An 18,351-nucleotide genomic window follows, 5' to 3' on the forward strand; every position below is an offset into this window, starting at 1 on the left:
TTGTAATTCCTCCTATGGTCGGCCTAAAGAACAGTCATGTTCCCTGAATGCAACGTAAGAGACGCATTTCAGCCCGGCTTACAGGTAATGATGACGATGATTGTGTTATCAACTTTTGATGTCTTCCTACTATAAGGTAAGGTGACTACGGAGTTATGGGTCCCTCATCCAGTCATTATCCCGCCCGCCTTTCCGTCCCAATTTTGAGCCCGTGGTATCTTTTGCCAAAAACGCAGAAAAATCAAAAGACTCCCGCAGCCCACCCAAATCCCAATCATTATACAGTTTTCACCGTAATCAAGCGGTGCAGCTCAAACCTGCTCAGCCATCTTGGTAATCATGCCCGTGATTCGTCCTCTTCCAGGGTGAACAATCCCATCCCTCTTTGCAGCTTCAATAACCTCCTCGTCGTACACACCGGTCCACTCCGTGTCCATACCAAAGGCGGTCGAGAGGTTGAAGTGCTCCTGGTTGCTGATATAATTGGTGATCTTAGCCGCCAGCCTGTCGCCGCAAGACTGCATGAAGGGCATGAGCTCCCGCCGACGCGCAGTCACTTCCGCAGGCTCTTGCCACGGAGACGTGGTTGGCATGATGCTATGATTGTCAACCATCGGGATGTCCAGGACCACGTAGCCGCAGGACTTGAGCGAGATGTGGTGGATACTGAGCAGCTCCTTCTCCCTGACGAGACTGTGCGGCCGCGGCAAGAGCGAGAATCCGTCATCTTTCCGTACAATATCGTCCACCCAATCCTCTTCGTCATCCTGGAAACCTTGACCGACCATGATCTCTTGAATCGGTGGAGTCGGTGCGAGACGTTCAATGATGCCAGCCCAAGACAGCAGTCGAGGCTGTCTTAGTCGCATCCTACCCCAGCCGGCCATTGGATCAGGTGGAGGCGGAGGCGGCACCGCGTTGTTCGCCACATTGGCGATTTGCGGAAGAGGTTGCTGCATCATCATGCCAGCCAGATGCGCCGGCAAGATGCCAGGAGCATGCAGCGGGCCCTGAGGGATCACCACTCCGGCCGGAACCCCTGGCGCACCCCCGAAGCCCGGGTTGGCTTGCGGTTGAAGAGGTGCCGGCGGCAACGGAGGCGCCTGATTCTGACCCGCGGCTTGCGCACCTTGAGCCTGGCCATGTCCGTGAAGTACAATGCCTGGACCATGTGCCGGGCCAATAACGAGTGCAGGTCCAAAGGCATTCTCGGCACCAGGATTTCTCGTAGGCGCGCCCGTGAGAGAGACACTTTCGAGTTCCAACTTCTCCAGAGACTGCGATCCCATTGTTCGTAGAACCTGTAGAAAGACGTGAGGCGCCGAGTAGCAGTTCTTGAGCGACAGGTGTCTGATGTGCGGTAGAGTGAGCAAGGCGTCTGGCGACTTGGCACCTTCAGGATGAACCATCTGCATCGGGTCGCAGAACGGAGCGGGAAGCACGTATTGATTCCGCTGGGTGATGCCGGGTGCGAACTCGCCACCGCAAATCCACTCAAAATGGAGGAATTTGATGTTGAACTGTGCCGCGATGTGGTCCTGAATCAAACGGTGGACCTTGGTCACCGCCTTGACAGGCGAGACGAAGTCGTCCTCGACGCAACCAGGGGCGACTTTAGAAACCTGGCGCCAATCGGCTACAACAGCAAGGGCAACGTTGGTTAGGTTGGGCAGACTCTGCCAGAAATCCGACCTCTGGAACATGTAGACGTGGCTACTTGGAATCTTGGCGATCGTGAGGGTCGTCAAAGCATTAAAGCTATTCATTCGGGCGTTGTCGATGAGGGCGAGGACATAAGATTGAATGAGAGCCCTGTGGGCCCATTCCAGCTCCAGCAGCATCTCCTTCTGAGCTCTAGTCAGATTCCTGGGCTGCAGTGGATGGCCAGCCGTGAGCTCATTAAGCACAGTGGCCGCCGCTCTCGCCTCAGCGTTTGCCTCGGCAATCTCATCATCATGGTCGGGAGGATCGAAATCAGCCGCATTGAAGAACGGAGCAGGTTGACCCTGGGCGATGAGTTGGGCAATGTTGGCAAGGTTGTGCTGGTTGGCGTGAGCAGCTACGTTGGCGCGAGCATCTGCGGTGGTCTGGGCTGCTTGGGCGGCCGCATGGGCAGCGGCGGCAGCAGCAGCGGCGGTACGTTCGTCAAAGTCAATGTTAGTGAGTGACACGTTCTCGGTGCTCAAGAGTATAGCAATCGCGTCCTTAGCCTGCGCCTGCGTGTACCCGGCATTCGTGACCATGGCCTCCAGCACCGTGTACTTGAAATCTCGAGGACTCTCGAAGGCGAGCTTTCGGGCGTTCATAGAGTCCGAGTCGGCTCGCGCTAGGCGTCGCTGCAGGTTTCGGTATCGCAGATTGCGAAGGCCAAAGACCGGGTGAGGCAGAGGAGGGCTCTCCAACTGTTGGTCGGGTCCGAGAAGGTAGCCCAGCCCGGCATCGCAACACAGCCCAAGCTCCTGAACCTGAACCAGGCACTTCAAGGCCTCTGTCATGGACGCTGTCTCATCGGCAGTCTGCTCAAGCCCCTCAAGCTCCGCATATCGGTTATACGACTCATGAGGCCAGCGGTAGATACCCCAGTACGAGGTAACGGCTTGCTGGGTCGGCTTGATGGGAGGGTAGGCGAGGCTCTCCTCATCCAGCTCAAGCGACAAGGCAAATCGAAGAATATGCTCGCCGAAAGACTGGAAAATGCGCATGCCACTGGAGAAGAGGGTGTCCTTTCCAAGTTGAGGCTGGCCTTGACCTCCATCGTCCAGGTACTTCTGCTTTCTCGCCTTGTACATCTCCGATCGGAAAGGAACCACAACGTTGCGGAAGTACTTGGATGAAATCATCTTGTCAAACTCGTGGTTGACCAAGCGGAGGTTCTTAACATCCGGTCGCGAAAGGTAGGTGGTGATTTCGTCAAAGATCTCAACTGGGACCCGGCCAATGGGCCAGGTGAGCTGGGGAGGGTCTGAAGCCATGGCACTCTGTCCTCGTATCCGCCGGCGTTTGCGGGGCATTTCCGAAGAAGCAGGTGCCCTTCTGTTCATTTCGACCATGAATTAACCAAGCATGGGTGAGCTTGGCTGGCTGGACTCGGGGTCGGTTGTCGAGGCTTAGTGAGGGAGTCGGAGGAGCTCGGTATTCATCGGTCGCTCGGCAGTGGGCTGTCGGGTCGGACGATTCGGACAATGGAATGGGAGACTGTAGGAATATTATGCTTGACAGTGGCCTATCCCAAAGTCGAGGGAATATTGGCTATTGATACCAATGAGTGGTTCGCTGGATAATTGTGCTTCGTGGCTGCAGGAGCGCTTGATCGGATGCAAAAATCGATCAAAGAACGAGTTGCGGGCGATCGAGCAATCGTCAAAAGGATCACAATCGTCTTGGCTAGGAAGTTAGCAATAATGCATTATGATGAAAGATTTATTTGCTGTTTGCGTACCTGGCTATTGACGATGCGCAACAAATAATGTGAGCAATCGGCTCAAAGAGATATTTGGTTGAAGCGGGATGTTGAAGCAATGAATTGGACAAAAAAATCACAGTGGAGAGGTGACAGTCCACGAAAGTTCTTTGCAAAGCGCAGCCAGCAGGAGCCGAGAAAAGTGAAGTCACTGGTGGCAGGTGCCCAGGTCGGAGGTTTGTGAGACCACTTTTTAGCGTCACCTCAGACAAAAGAAGCTAAGTCATTGGCTGTTCGGATCAGCGTGTGGCCCTAAGGTGGGACGCTTTCCTAGGGATCAGCGAGTACCTTACCTCAGCCCTTTCAGGTGTTCAACATGGGATTGTTTGGCAGTCGCGATCCGCTGTGCTTTTGGCGGGGTGCTTCTGGCAAGGACCGGGGCGGGGCTACCGAGGTGGTGGACCCAGTCAGGGTCTACCTGAGGCTGAGTCTAGACTTGCTCCGAGTGACACTGATTCTTCCTTCTACTTATCTCATCCACCTCATTGATCGATTGTTTTCATTCCCTTGGGGGCCTTGACTGATTCGTTACATTGCAGTTTGCTTATCCTACGAATGCGGCAGGCACTTCTCATGAGTTTGGCCTCTAAATTGACAAAGTATGACGAAAGGGAGGCTTGTTGAGTTCACGCCGTTTACGGATTCGAACATCTTCACCCTGTTGGTCTCCCTGCCTGTGAACATCAGAACAAACATTCACTCCTGCATTAACACAAACCCCTCGATGGGCTCCACAAGACTCAACAGACGACCATTCCATTACGAGTGTTATCTAGCGGCTTCAGTCTACTGGCCGACCTAATTTCCAGCCACAGCACAACAGTTCATCAATAGGATGATGACCCATATAATTGCCGTGGGAATACATGATGGTATATCGAATAAGAACAAACTATGACATATTTCTGCGGAACCCAAAAAACACCTCCAACGCCTTTCGAATCAGAACAATTGTTTCTCTGTCGTAGAACTGGTGCTAATCAAGCGGGTACGGTCTCATTGGGCGGGCCCAGAAAAGAACCAATATCTAAAGTTTCTTGTAAGTCAAATTGATCCATACAATCTCGACCAGGGATGATTTCGACATACTGTGTAGCGTACTGGACTTCAATATTAGCAGCCTGGCCCTGGCACGAAGCCGGCGCGCTGCCGCCGACGGTGTGTATCCTGTACACCTCCTGGACGTCTCCGGTGCTGGGCTCGACGGTACGCAGCCGGAGCCAGGGAACTGCCGCCTCGCCGTGCTGGCCGGACTGAGCCGTGAGGGGCGCGGGCATGGACGCGTTTTTTGCGCAGTACGAGTCGCCGACAGACGCGCCGTCGTTCTCGAGCATGAAGAGCGGGACGCCCTTTCCGGTGAAGAGGTGGTGGCCCGAAATGGCGAGGTTGCTCGGCCCCAGGCGGCGGTTCGTCTCCTCCTCGGTGAGGTTGAAGTCCATGGCTACGACGGGCAGCTTGTCGAGCAGGTCCGGGTACAGGGAGCCGACGCAGCTGGCGTTGAAGAGGGTCGCGACGGCGCCGGTGGCGACGGGGACGGCTGTCGAGTTGCTGGTGTCGCAGGTGTAGTTCTGGGTGCCACGGCCGATGGCGATGTGCATGAGAGTGAGGCCGTCTCTAGGCTTGCCGAGAGTCTGGGTTGCGGCTGGGCATGTGGTGTTAGTGTATGCAGATCTTTCTGGTTCTTACCAGGCCGCGGGATCTCTCAACTCACCTTCAGGTAGCTTAGCCGTGGAGAGGTCGCAGACTGGTGCGGTTGACAGATACTTGGTGGCCTGAACCTTGGTCGCCAGCATGTTGAAGTACTCGGAGATTTGCTCGATGCTACCCGGCAACGCGGCCTGGAGGTTAAGCGTGGGGTAGGTTGGCGCAGCAAGGGCAAGGGATGCTAGAGCCGGCACCAACAGTGTTGAGCAACGCATATTGGTTATATATAATTGCGTGAATTGGTTAGGTGTGATAATGTGGAGTAGAATAGGGCGGATGTCAATGTATTCGATGATGTTCGGTTGTTGGTTGTTGGTGTTGGTGATTATGCTTCGTTCCCCAGAAGAGTGGAAATATCGAACCAGAATTTCAAGCAAGTAAAAGCCCAAACGAAACCAATGAAATACGAGACTAGGAAATAATGAAAAAACCCAAGAAAAACCGAAGCAGATTCGTCGCTCGATATATGAGATGAACCGTGGTAGATGGAAGGGGTGGGCTACACAAGTTCCGTTGTGCAAGCGGGCAGCCGTTTCTAATATACCACGACATACTCAAATCGCTTACCTCCTCCCACCCCGGCGGCAAAGAAACGGCCACCAATGCATCTCATTAGGGCCCTAGGTTCCTGACCTGCCCAGAATGGCATGGTATCAATGGAGGGTTACAAAAAAAGATGGCGGGGGGGGGAGGGGAAGGATAGCCGGGGGAGGGGGGAAGAGTCTGCCGCCGTGGTGTGCGAGGCAACGGCTCGGTATTCGCAGCGGCTGCCATGGTTCAAGACTGGCAGCCGCCATGCCATGCAACCGTACGACGGGCGGGAAGAGGGCATGAGGGACGAGGATGGGAGCGAGGACGAATGAGTGGAATGGCAGAGATGCAAGTAATACCAGCGGGGTGTGTGGATGCCAGGCGATCTTCGCCGGGGTCAGGGGAGGTGCAAGCGCCCGGCCCGCTTCAAACGGCCTCGTTGTGTGGTGACAAGTAGCGACGCGCTCCACGTTTTTGAAGGTGGTGTCGTGCTGCTCGCTGCTCAGGACTCGAGGATTCGAGGTCGCGGCCGTGTAGTTCTGTCTTTTTCTATGGACTCCAGTTGAGATTGGGTTACTTACCTAAGGTATTTGAGATACTACGGCGATATCGTTTTGGACAAGAGGACTATCTATGCGAGTAAAGATGCCTTAGTGAAGACGACTCGACGTGTCATCTTCTGGCCGCTGTATACCCTACCTAGGTATTACATACCTTTCAGTCCGCCTTTGTCCTTCTTGATCCGTCTGTTCATTTGCATCAGAATGGTGAGTATCGATGAAAGACGAGGCCTGCCTCATCTGGACTTTGACCGAGTATGTATCTCTCTCTGTGTGCATACCCATGTGGGTGTCCTTCGAAATAACGAACCACGGCGGCTAGAAACCTGAAATAGCAACAAGAGAGATCGCGTCAACCCTCACATCTGATAGGCCAAACCACCTGAGATTACCCATGGACGGTACCACCTTCGTGCACCTTGCCAAAAAAAAAAAAGTTGTACCCGTCTCTGGCCCGGCGACGCGCCCACGTTGCATGTACCCGCTCTTGTACATTTCCCAAGGTCAGGTTTGCTTTCTTTTGCCGCGCTCCCAACCAGGGCCGCGACAACCTCTCATTGGTTCCAAGGTCCATGTCCCCACCCGGGCCGCGCAGACGGGCCAGCGTCAAACGGGAATCTCTCGTCGAATGGGAATCGTCGCTGGTCTTTTGGGACATTTGGGTGGCAGCTCGGGACTGGAGAAAGCCTTCCACCCTACCTTAGGTTGAAGCGGGAAGGAAAACCTAGAATAGAACATCGCGGTGGACCGGTGGGGAGCCACGCTTTCCCACGCTGCTTGACGCCATCTAAGGTAAGGTATGATCTCGACCAGATGATCTCGGATAATGCAACAAAGTTCCCGTTCATCCCCGGTAGCTAAAATTCAAAGTAATCTGGAATCTGTGTTCTGACAAGATCCCTCACTAAGCCAAGTTAAAGTACTGCCGCGGTTCATACCACATGTCCTAACGCCCAATCGTACAGTTGTCGGTGAAAACAAGTTTTATGCATACAGTTTTCGCCCACATAGAGTCGTTCGTCGCTGGCTTAATCGACATCCATCACGTTTCCCTCCCTCTCGGCGTCACTTTAAGTAGACACCTTACTGACTAACGTCTAGTGCCCACTGAACCCCTCCTCTTGCCAGTCGCCGTGGCCGTTTCCGGCCCCTCCCTTGAGGCCCCCGGCGCCCGCGGCGGCGGCTCCTGCTACCGACTTGCCAAGGTTGCTGGCGTGCTGCTCCACGTCCACCGTGCCGAGCCAGTATAGCGAGCAGAAGACGAGTAAATGCAACGCGACACAGTATGCCGCAAATAGATTTCTACTAGTCCGAGAGGCCAGCACCATCCGCGTCACTGAGTATACCACTCGTTCGGGGAAGCTCATTCGCTTGTAGGCCCTAGCAGACTCCCGCCCTCGGAAAGCGGCAAATGGCGAAATATTCGATTCGTATGCCTTTTTGTATCTGTCCATTGTAATTCCCGGGTTGCCGCTGCCTCCAATGGAGACCGTGGAAGGGTTCGGGTTAGATGAGAATGCCGCTGAAGACGACGTTGCTGAAGGTCCGGCCCGATTGTATGTCGAGACGTACCTCGTCTTCTCGTAAAGACTGAGATTGTCCTTTTGAAGAGCTGATACTTCTTGTCTCAGCTGGGAGACGGTGCGATGCGTGTCCGACAACTCGCTTTCTAGTTCGGCAATTCGCTTTTTGAAACGGTCACGTTGGGCTGTGATCATTGGCAGAATGCCAGAGCCGCCGCCCATGGGCTCTCCTCCACCACCCATACGTGGGTCAATTCCGCTGATGATGGACGATGTTGGCGAAACTCTTCCACCACCACCACCTCCTCCCCTTCGTCCCGGGGCAATTGATGGGGCGTAGCGGTTGAATGTTCCTGCCACCGACGCGCCGGAAGGGAATGCGTTGGACGACTCTGACTGCAGCGTCGCGAGGTCGTTCTCGAGTCGCTCGTTTAGTTTCTGCGACTTTTCGAGGTCCATATTCGTTCGCGACATTTCCTCCTGGAGGTCAGAGAGCTTAGTCTGTAAGTCTTGGTGGGAAACGCGCAGGATCGTCAGCTCGTCACCGAGCTTCTTGTTCCGTGCCAAGAGGAGCTTCTCCAAAGTGTCACTTTGGCCCTTGGACTCTGTGGCACTTTCGACCACATCCTTCAAATCATCATCGTCGCCTGTGGAAAACTCGATGCTCTTGAGTACCTCAAGCTCCTGCTTCACGTCGTCGTAGTCACTCCACTTCTGCACCTTGGACTTGAGGTTGTCCCTTTCTTCCTTTAGCAGGCCAACCTCTCTCTCCAAGCTGCGCAGCCTGGAATCCAGATCACGCTTCAGCCCCTCCTTCTCAACCCTGCTAGCATCGAGTTTCCGGATGAGTGATGAGTTTTCCGACCGCATGCGCATGTAAGCAGGGTCGTCTTCCAAGGATGTGGGCGTCTGAGTGGTGGCGGATGACTTTGCCTGTGCCAGTTCCAGTCGCAGTTGCTCGTTCCGGGCCTCGATCTCGGCCAGCCGCTGACTGGTCCGGTCAAGGTCTGAGTGAAGCATCTCGATTTCGGCACTGGTGACGTGGCCTGCCTGGCCTTCCGCATCCCCATCGTCTGTCTTTCCGAGGCGCTGGTTGACTTCGTAGCTCGCCTTGATCTCGGTGAGCAGACGCTCCTGGTTCTCAACCTTTTCTTCCAACGTCTTCTCCTTCGCGGCCCAGTTGTCCTTCTTTTCGTCGAGCACTGCCACCCACGAAGCCTCCACCTCCTTTACCTTGCTATCCAGATTGTTTTCGAGCTCCCTCTTCGCGGCAGATTCTGTCTGCAGCTTGCTCTCGGTATCCTCCAGCTGGGTCGTCAGCTTAGCGACGGACTTTTGCAGGTGCTGATTTTCCTCAGTCAGCTTCGGAAGAGTGTCTTCAGACACGAGCATGGAGTCGACCGACGCTTCAAGAAGCGGGTATGGATCAGGCGCATCGGATAAGGATGTGTAAGTCTGGAGGAAGGCCGAGTTGATTGACTTTGAGTGGTTCGTAAGGAGATCGATGAAGGTTTGGTACGCTTTTCGTTTAGTAAGAGCAACACTTCGGCAATGAAGACGCCGTACCTTTCAACAGGCCTTTGATCTCGCCCAGCTTTGTTGCATCATCGAGCTTCCTGAAGTCCTTTGTTTTCTGGGCTAGTTCCTTTCTCTGGACGGTCGAGTCTCGCTGGTATGTGACAATCTCGGAGGCGGTGTTGTCGAGGTTTGCGACGAGGTTCGTGTAGTCGATAGCTAGCTCGGTCAGACTATGTTTTCAAAGTTATAGCCAATGGGTTCCCTCACTTCTCCAGGCCGAGATGGCATGCTGGAATTTGTTGCCGCCCTCGGGCAGGTTGGGAGTGTCCGAAGGTGCCTCTGGCTGCGGCGCGTTGGCATTGGCCGCCAGGACGGATTCTACGTCTGCCATGTTGAGTCGGTTTTCTCGGTCGCAATTTGAATAATGATCACTTCATCACCGGGAGACCATGGAACTCCAAGAAGTCGAGGTTGACGGCGGGGTTGAAGAGTTGTTTCAATCCGCCAGTGTCCGTTGTAGCTGTTGTCGTTCGGTACAGATCGAAAGTGTTTCGACTGAGCTCGCTGGTTCGGGGAACGTGTTCCCTTTCCGGGCAGCAAGTTGATTGGCTGCGCACGGCATGCAGGGGTTCAGAGGCAGCAACAGCTCGTCGTTTCCGTCCCTACGGGGCCGCCCCAGGCACATGCCTGCGCCAGTACCTTTAGCACAGCGACCCGGTTATCCAGGATAGGTGGGCTACGTAATCCGCCTATGGTTAGGTTAGCTGTAGGTACCTAAGGTGATGGATGTACCTACACTACTCCGTACCTCTGGACCATGTCATCAGATTACCAGCCCAGCTTCGGAGCTTCCCAGCTGCATCATATTCCCAGCAGAACGACCCTTTCACGCCTCGAGACGACCGTCGCATGAGCTCGACAATGGCATTACGGCACTCATGATAGTACGACTGATTTAACATGGCATCCGAGGATCCAGACGACCAGACCTCCTCTGCGTCCGGGAGCTCCAATGCGATCGCCCGCAATGACGGGCCCTTTATCCTGCGCACATTGTTGGAGGATGTGCCGTTGTCGGCAGATGGCGCTGACGAGGGGACCAAGATCAATTGTGTTGAATACCTAGGTAGGTAGATGTGACCTCTCCGATGGCTCATCACGGTGCTGATCATCTTCCCACCAGACCACAACCTATACATCGGCACGAGCGCATCCGAATTGCTTCATTTTGTCCAGATCCCAGCCGACCCCGCCGATCCGGCCGGACGACCATCTTTTATACTTGCCTCCCGTCTGCGGCCGGCCTTTGCCGAGAACAGCAACGCCCTCCCAGGCATTCAACAGATTCTCCTTCTGCCCAAGGTCGGAAAGGCTTGTGTGCTTTGCAACCAGACCGTCACCTTCTACTCTCTGCCTGAATTCAGCCCCGTATTCGGAACTACGCAGGTGAAGAACTGCAATTGGGTTGGCGGAGTGGACTTGAACGATCCCCAAGATGATGTTGACGAATCCGCTGCAGGGGTATTCATCCTCCTATCGCTGATGCGAAGGATTCAGGTTGTGAGGATCGGGGAGGTTGCAAGAGCAGTCAAGGTACGCAATGCCTCGTCCTATAAGCAATGAATGACTAACGGCTGTTTAGAATATTGACGTACCCGGGACTACAATATCGATTCGTCGCGACTCCATTGCGTGTGTTGCTGATTCACGAAGTTACTCCTTGCTCGATGTTGGCAGGCAGCTTAGAATTCCGCTCATGACCATATCCTCCTTGGACGACTCACAACCTGCGGGTGAAATAGGTCAGGCTCAAGATATCGCAGGCAGTGTAGATGGCGGTATCTTGAGAAGTGCATCGGCCGCCCATAACCGACCGCTCCTCTCCGCTGGTGACCCTCACGGCCATGCTAGAAGCACGAGCCTGGGCGGTCTGCTCAGCGGTGGACGGAGGGACCTCAGCCCTCGAGGAGCCGACGAAAGCGCACGGCAAGGATCTTCACCACCGACTCCATCTGCCAGTCCAAGACCTTCGGGCGAAGGCCCCTTGCCGCCGCCATTAACAGACAAGCCCTTGCCAGCGGCGCCTGCAACTGCTCGCGCGGAGACGTCTCCAACAAAGTCGGCTCCCGTCTTCCTCAAACCCCACATTGTTTCGCCAACAGCTGAAGAATTCCTACTTGTCACTGGCACTGGACCCTTGGACCCGGGCATCGGGATGTTTGTGAACCTTGACGGAGACCCAACGAGACCGACTGTCGAGTTTGACAGATACCCGCGGGAAGTGGTGGTTGACGGTGGGGCATCTAACCAGGCATCGTCCAGGATGGCACTGGAGCAGGATGAGGAGGGATACGTCATTGCATCCATGACGAAGGACTCGGAAGCAGGGCTGCGTCACGGACTGGAAATTCAAAGATGGGATTCGGACGGGACGGACCCAGAAACTTCTAAATGGTGGTTGGAGACGGAAACATCAGGAGAAGATGAAACGACACCTTTGGGGATTCGCTCGCTGATGGGTACCGACGAGACCCATTTCGAAGAGATTGTCGAAAGACTTTGTCAGGGGAAGTTTTCCCCGTTTCCTGGAGGCCTTGCCGAAAACCCGATATTCTCACCGAGAAGCGCAGACTCTCGCACCGCATCATCTCTAGAGCAGATGACGAAAGAGCGAGAACTGTTCGAGCGTGATGTAGACTCCCAGGAAGAAGACGCATTACCCGAAGGGTGGGAAGAAAACAGAAACGCTGAAGAGAGTGAGTTTGCAAGGCGACTGGCAAATGCCAACTCCAGGATAGCAGTATGGGCAAAGGATCATATTTGGTGGGCAATTCGGAACCCGACGTTGCTGCGGCTGGAAGCCCGACTAGAAGCTGCATGCGAGCAAGACGGGACCTCAGACCCATCCAAACTCAACCGACGTGCAATTTTCACGGTACTCAACTCGTTTAGAGGGCAGGATGCCAAATCAGAGCTGGAGTTTGTGACATTCAGTTACCTGCGCCAGCGTGCTGGTGTCCTTCTTCTTACCAACTTATTGCATGCGACAGAGACGCCTTTCACAGATGCTGAGTTGAAAGCCTTGGAGGAAGTTTTGGTGGAGAGTAGTCTGGATCCTCGCGTTGTTTTGTCTTTGATACCCGGCCTACGGAATGAGATTGTGGAGAGCCGAAGAGGCATCTGGATCTTTGGCGGCGTCAAGAGAACAACAGAGAACTACTTGGAAAGCGAGCATTTTCATAAAGACAGTCACTCAATAGGGGACCTCGACGGCAAAGTCGTGCAATTTCTGCGGCGGTTCCTAGCCGCGTGGAGAAAGAAGAAGGGATTCGGCAGCGTTGCAGACGAGAGCGAGGTGTTCCGGACTGTCGATGCCGCGTTGTTGCTGGTCCTCCTCGAGCTCGACCAGACTTCGCCCGCAGGCCTGGCGAGGAAGAGCTCGTCGGTCCGATCAGAGTTATATGACGTTGTCGACAAGGGCGTAGATTGCTTCGATCGAGCTGCCTCCCTTTTAGAGTCATACCACCGCCTCTTCGTACTCAGTCGACTATACCAAAGCCGCAAGATGGCGGGCGACGTTCTCGCGACCTGGCGGCGTATCGTCGAGGGTGAGGCCGACTATGGAGGCGAGCTGCAGGATGGAGAGCAGCGCGTCCGTGAGTATCTCACGAAGATTAGCAGCCAGGCCCTCGTGAGGGAATATGGTGTCTGGCTCGCGAGTCGCAATCCGAAGCTCGGCGTACAAATCTTTGCAGAAGATAAGGGCAAGGCGCCCGGCTTCGAGCCAGCGGAAGTTGTGGCCATCCTTCGTGAAGAGGCTCCCGACGCAGTCAAATACTACCTGGAGCATCTTGTTTTTGGCAAGGGGCACACTGGTTATGTCAACGACCTCATCGCCTACTACTTGGACATTGTTCTCAGCGATCTAGAGACGTCGCAAGAGAGCCGAGACGCGTTCGCCGGCACATACACATCATACAGAGCATTACAGGCTCCGAAACCGACATATCGACAGTTCCTCACGGATAACGCTCCCGAAGATGACGAGGTCTGGCAGAGCCGGCTGCGGCTATTGCAGTTGCTGGGTGGTGCACACCAGTACGACGCCGCCGCCATCAGGGAGCGCATATCCTCGCTGCCGGACGAGCTTCTCGTCCCCGAGACCATCATCCTCGACGGCCGCGAAAGACGCCACGAGGATGCCATCCGGCTTCTCGTACACAAGCTGGGCGACTACGACACGGCTGTCTCGTACTGCCTGCGCGGCGGTTCGAGCATCTACACGCGCCCGGACGGCAGGCGGGAGAGCACGCCGACGCACGACATGCAAGCGCGGCTGTTCCGGGCTGTCCTCGGCGAGTTCCTCGCCATACAGGACGTCAGCGACCAGATTGAGCAGACGGGCGCGCTGCTGGAGCGTTTCGGGGGCTGGTTCGACGTCGAGGATGTGCTGGCGCTGATTCCCGACCAGTGGTCCGTCGAGGTCGTGGCTGGGTTCTTGATGACGGCGCTGCGGCGTATCACGCAGGAGAGGCACGAGACGACGGTCACCAAGGCTCTCAGCTCGGCGGAGAATTTGAGAGTGAACCACGACTTGATTCTCAAGGTGGATGAGAAGGGACCGTCGATTGAGGCGCCTAATTAGTCGGCTGTGTAGCCATGATTGGTGTCTTGGAGATTGGAGGAAGGGTCATGTTTTGATGTAGAGTAGATTTGGTCCGTAGAGGACAAACATAGCAAGGCGGGAGAAAGCACGATAATGATGATGCCCTCATAGACTTTGCTCCTCATATCCGGTGGCACCAATGCAGGTGAGGTGAGAGGAGCTGCTGGATTTCTTGACAATATAGGCACTAGGGATTGCAACACTCTGATGATCAACCATTGCTGTCGTAAACCGGGACGTGCTTCACAAACCATCAAGTCTCCCTGAATAAGCCGCTGCCTCTGCATTTCAAGAAAAGCTATTCAGGCCCCCCAGCCATCGCAGACGGGGGGGGACAAGGTCCGAGTAAGTGGAGGTGTCGACGAATAGGAAACGGAAAGCAGCTCTTGTTTCCTTTTGCTATCACGAAGCCGCTGCATCCGGTCACGGGAAGGAGGATCCCACCCGTCGTTTACCACTCCCTACGGCCGGTTGAAATCATGGAAAGCGCCAAGATTGACGCAAAGAGACGGGAGACTTCGCTGCTGTTGCTGTTGGCGTGGTACTTACCCGCCTGCCTGCCTGCCACTTACGTATCTACCTCAGCTCCTGGGGGGGTGCTCTCGCGAACCCGAATGCGAATGCGTCTGGTCGGAGGCATGTGAGGTATCTCTATCCAGCCACCCAGCTGAGTTTTCATTCTTTCCCATGGGCAGAACCCCAATATGAACAGATGATCATAACCGATGACTGCATGTGGTGTCGAATAAAAGATTGCCGATCAAAACTTTGGTGTTTTTGTCTCATATGGAAAAGCCTTGGGAATGAGGAACACGGAAACATACTCAGCTAGACCTAGGTAAAAGACGGGGGGGTTGATGTGAAGGGCGGGAGAGAAGAATGCACAATGGACGGACGCTTCGACGGGCTGGGTCTTGGAGAGGGAAAGCTGGTTGTGGTGAAAGAGTTGATTATGATGCTGCGAATAGGCGAGGAAGTACGGATGCTCCGTAGGACAAAATGATGGGACAAGAATTCGATAATTGATGTAGGTAGATTCAATGCTGGCGCGTGGATAGCTTCAAAGGGGGCTCAAGTTCTATTGACAGGCCGGGCCCCCCCTTTCGGACCAAACTCCGTCCCTAGCTCTGGTTCTGGTTCTAGTAGGATTCCCCTCCGGGTCCTCGTCCTACGATTCTCCCACTCATAACCCTTCTCCCGGCCATTGACTGTGGACAGAAAACTCAAATACTGCATCTAGCCAGGTCGGCCAACGCCCGAAGGAGTTTACCCCATCAACAGAAGTCTGGCTGTCCAGGGAAGGAAAACTCAGCAGGAGAACGGCAACGACGACGACGGTTTCAATGATTCCAAAGCGCCGTGCCTCGAAACCAAAAGTTCCTCCCCCAGCAAAGATCTAGGGCCCAGCCACAATGTCTAAGATCGAACCAATCAAGAGTCGTAGATCAGGCTCAGCTCAGCTGGAATACCTAGGAGAGAACCCGTAGCTTGAGTTTTCAGCCGCACCGGGCCTGGTACCCGGGCATAGCAAAGGTACTCCTCTTCTTCTTCTTCCTCCTGTTTCCCTGCTTTCTGCTCCTGCTCCTGCTCCTCTGTTGTTCATGCCATGAGCACGTAAACAGCTGATTGCGGGCGAAACAAATTCATCGCCATCATCTTCCTCCCGGGCGCTAACTCTACCCCCTTCAGCCACCTTTCTCAGGGGAGATGAGAGTACCCAAGTGAGCTGTCGAGGGAAAGCAAAAGGGCAAAAGTTCCCCCGGAGAATGGAGCGGGACCTCGGATGGGGCCTAGAGCCTAGAGCCCAAGAGCCTAGAGCTGAATCGAGAAATGATGTCGTTGAATGTCTCAGCATCGAGAGAGACGGAGCGGAGTGTCAAGGTCCGCACCAATAGTCCTTATAAGTCAAAACCCCACCCATGTCGTGGTTCTTGTTGTCCACTGACCGTGACCGCTTGTCTGTGGCCACCGTACTATGTATATTTTATTCTTTTTGTTCTTCTTTCCTTTCACGCGGCAGCCTTGCGTTTAAGCACCGCAATAGTCAACCACCTCTTCCGGATCGTCACGTCCTCGATACCGCGGTCCCAAGCCCACTCCCGCTCCTCGCCGTCGCAGTCCCGCTCCCAAATGGACTCGACCTCGAGCCCGGCGTCCGCCAGGCTCGCCTCCTCGAAGAAGCCGCGCATCTTGGGCCGTCCCGTGTGAAATCCGGCCACGACCCAGCACCGGGACTCGGAGCCTTCTCGCATGAACCAGGCAATGGACTTTTGCAAGTTGGCGTGCTGCCAGGGCATCCAGAGGCAGTCTGCGACGAACAGCCGTTCGAAAGCGTGCTTGTTGGCGATGGAAAACGGATCGTCGAGCTCGCCCCACGAGTGTCCCTCGACCAGGACCTCGCGGGCCGTGAGGGCGCCCGTGGGGGAGACGGCGGGGACGATGTTGCGCGTGGCGTTGAGGCGGAGGGACTTCATGACGGCCGGGGCGGGGTAATCCGTCAGCACGGTGCGTTCCGCGCCGAGGAGGGCGGACATGATGCTCGGCAGGGCGGTGCCGGCGCCCAACTCGAGGGTTGTCTTGCCGCGGACGTCAAAGTGCGATAGTGGGGGCCCGAGACGGACGGGCACGGCGGTGTCGATACCCAAGGTGCCGGCCTCGACGAACTCGCCGAGCTGGAGGCTCGAGTTCCAGAGGTAGTGGCTGAAGAGCTTGCGGTCGTCGGCGGCGTCGGGCTCGGCGAGCTCAAAGGTCAGGGGACGGCGGAGGTGCGGGGAGGTGTATTCGATGCCGTTTACGGCGTCGCCGTGTTGGTTTGTGACGTCGTCGGGGAAGATTACGCCGAGGGAGGACATGAGGTAGTCCTCGGGGGACTCGGCGGGCGGGCCGGTCAGGGAGATGCGGGATGTGAGCGCCATTATTGACGGATAGGAACGGAGAAAGAGCGCCGGGGGGCCGGGATGTCGAAGGAGGAGGAGGAGGAGGAGGAGGGTGGGCAGTCGAGATGCCGGGGATCCAAGGACGGCGAGACACCGAAGCGAACGAAAGCGAGTACGACGACGACGACGAGGTCGAGTTTGACAACGAGGTACCTGCCGCGAGTAGAGTGCTGTCGTCGAAGCGCAGTGGCGTTAGGGTATGCGTAATGCAAAAAAAAAGACTTGGGTAAACGGGGGAAAATTGTCGTCTTTTTCGGTGTGTGCGCGCGCAAGGTCAGGAGGAGGTCAAACGGCGCATGGCGGGGTAGTCGAATTGCCCCGCCATCCACCGAGTTGCGCTACGGACACCTACCTAACAACGTACACCTTCCCTCAGTCACTGGTCAGGCGGCATCGTGCACAGCGAGTCCGAATCAGCGAACAACCCCCAACGACAGAAAAAAACTAAAAAAGACCGGGAACGACACCACCATGAAACAGGGAACACGTCGGTTTTCGAAAGATGGGACGAAAGAGATGTGGCGTCTGTCAATGCCGAAAAGATGTCCTCGCGGTGGCACCGACAGGAGGAGGAAGAAGAAGAAGAAGGGGTACGCATACACTACACAGGACGCACAGCCATCAGAGCCGCAAGGAACCGCACTCGCGTCCGCGTCCGCGTCCGCGTCTGATATCAGTGATGTGGGATGAGAAAAAAAAAGGTGTTGAGCCTCACGACGCCACGGCATGAAAGACTGCAAGAGATGGGACGGGGGGAGGCGTAGAGGGACGTGGACGCGCACCACGGCACAGGGGCACCGCTGCCCATTAGGAGTTGGCATAACCTGCCCATGAGGTGGTTTCTTATGTAAGTTTGTAAGGTAAGGTAAATGTGTTCATAGTTGGATGGCAGGGTTGATCGTGAGAGTGGGAGCTTCCCTGGAGAGAACCATCAGGATCATCCAGGTCGGTGATAATAGTGCACCTATACACTACTACTCCGTACCCGTATAGTGGTATCCTTACGCAGTAAGCGTGTACGTGGCATGGTACGCTACTTTACTTCAAACCTCATCTCTGGGATGCTCTGCAAGGTACGAACCTGGAGCTTGGAGCCTGGAATCCCCGGGGACTTGGCCCCCGGGGGGAAAACAATTACCACGGCGCGGATGCTGCCGCGACACAGCCACACTGGCCACGATGTTTTTTCCTCCATGTACTATGGTAGCTTTCCCGCCTGGGCTGTCCCTCGGTCGGTGCGTCGGGGGCCTCTTCAGGGACCACAGCGCCGGAGAAAATCGTCGTCAGCGGGGTCCCTTTTTCTGTGTCTCCGTCCTTTCTTCCAGTGGACCGTAGGTATCAGTGGAGGGAACCTAAGCGCAGGTGGCTGTGCAAACAAATCGCTGCAGACTGCAGAGTGGTCCCCCCCCCGTAGCCGAAGCTTAGCACTGCTAGTGGGCTCGCAGGAACCCGC

At 55.4% G+C, this 18,351-nt stretch overlaps 7 protein-coding genes across 7 annotated transcripts; 3 read left to right on the plus strand and 4 right to left on the minus strand.

The window, feature by feature from the left end:
- Positions 1-311: 311 nt before the first annotated feature.
- Positions 312-3,011, minus strand: CLUP02_10044 (F-box domain-containing protein; the record flags this gene model as incomplete). Its single annotated transcript, XM_049289020.1, has 1 exon — positions 312-3,011. One exon carries the CDS (start codon positions 3,009-3,011, stop codon positions 312-314), a length of 2,700 nt encoding a protein of 899 aa, XP_049146164.1.
- Positions 3,012-4,456: 1,445 nt separating this feature from the next.
- Positions 4,457-6,913, minus strand: CLUP02_10045 (malate dehydrogenase; the record flags this gene model as incomplete). The annotated part of the gene is made up of 7 exons (XM_049289021.1): positions 4,457-4,487; positions 4,550-5,102; positions 5,172-5,575; positions 5,719-5,797; positions 5,949-6,244; positions 6,410-6,441; positions 6,749-6,913. 7 exons carry the CDS (start codon positions 6,911-6,913, stop codon positions 4,457-4,459), a joined length of 1,560 nt encoding a protein of 519 aa, XP_049146165.1.
- Positions 6,914-7,352: 439 nt separating this feature from the next.
- Positions 7,353-9,687, minus strand: CLUP02_10046 (uncharacterized protein; the record flags this gene model as incomplete). The annotated part of the gene is made up of 3 exons (XM_049289022.1): positions 7,353-9,298; positions 9,345-9,512; positions 9,564-9,687. 3 exons carry the CDS (start codon positions 9,685-9,687, stop codon positions 7,353-7,355), a joined length of 2,238 nt encoding a protein of 745 aa, XP_049146166.1.
- Positions 9,688-9,745: 58 nt separating this feature from the next.
- Positions 9,746-10,209, plus strand: CLUP02_10047 (uncharacterized protein; the record flags this gene model as incomplete). Its single annotated transcript, XM_049289023.1, has 3 exons — positions 9,746-9,863; positions 9,923-10,027; positions 10,124-10,209. The coding sequence occupies 3 exons, from the start codon at positions 9,746-9,748 to the stop codon at positions 10,207-10,209; spliced, it is 309 nt and encodes a 102-aa protein (XP_049146167.1).
- A 47-nt stretch (positions 10,210-10,256) lies between these two features.
- On the plus strand, positions 10,257-13,941 carry CLUP02_10048 (uncharacterized protein; the record flags this gene model as incomplete). The annotated part of the gene is made up of 3 exons (XM_049289024.1): positions 10,257-10,422; positions 10,480-10,889; positions 10,939-13,941. 3 exons carry the CDS (start codon positions 10,257-10,259, stop codon positions 13,939-13,941), a joined length of 3,579 nt encoding a protein of 1,192 aa, XP_049146168.1.
- A 2,030-nt stretch (positions 13,942-15,971) lies between these two features.
- On the minus strand, positions 15,972-16,877 carry CLUP02_10049 (nicotinamide N-methyltransferase; the record flags this gene model as incomplete). The annotated part of the gene is made up of 1 exon (XM_049289025.1): positions 15,972-16,877. The coding sequence occupies one exon, from the start codon at positions 16,875-16,877 to the stop codon at positions 15,972-15,974; it is 906 nt and encodes a 301-aa protein (XP_049146169.1).
- An 86-nt stretch (positions 16,878-16,963) lies between these two features.
- On the plus strand, positions 16,964-17,569 carry CLUP02_10050 (uncharacterized protein; the record flags this gene model as incomplete). Its single annotated transcript, XM_049289026.1, has 2 exons — positions 16,964-17,060; positions 17,379-17,569. The coding sequence occupies 2 exons, from the start codon at positions 16,964-16,966 to the stop codon at positions 17,567-17,569; spliced, it is 288 nt and encodes a 95-aa protein (XP_049146170.1).
- Between the last annotated feature and the right edge of the window lie 782 nt (positions 17,570-18,351).

The sequence above is a fragment of the Colletotrichum lupini genome, chromosome 5, assembly GCF_023278565.1.
Source record: "Colletotrichum lupini chromosome 5, complete sequence".
Classification (NCBI taxonomy): domain Eukaryota; kingdom Fungi; phylum Ascomycota; class Sordariomycetes; order Glomerellales; family Glomerellaceae; genus Colletotrichum; species Colletotrichum lupini.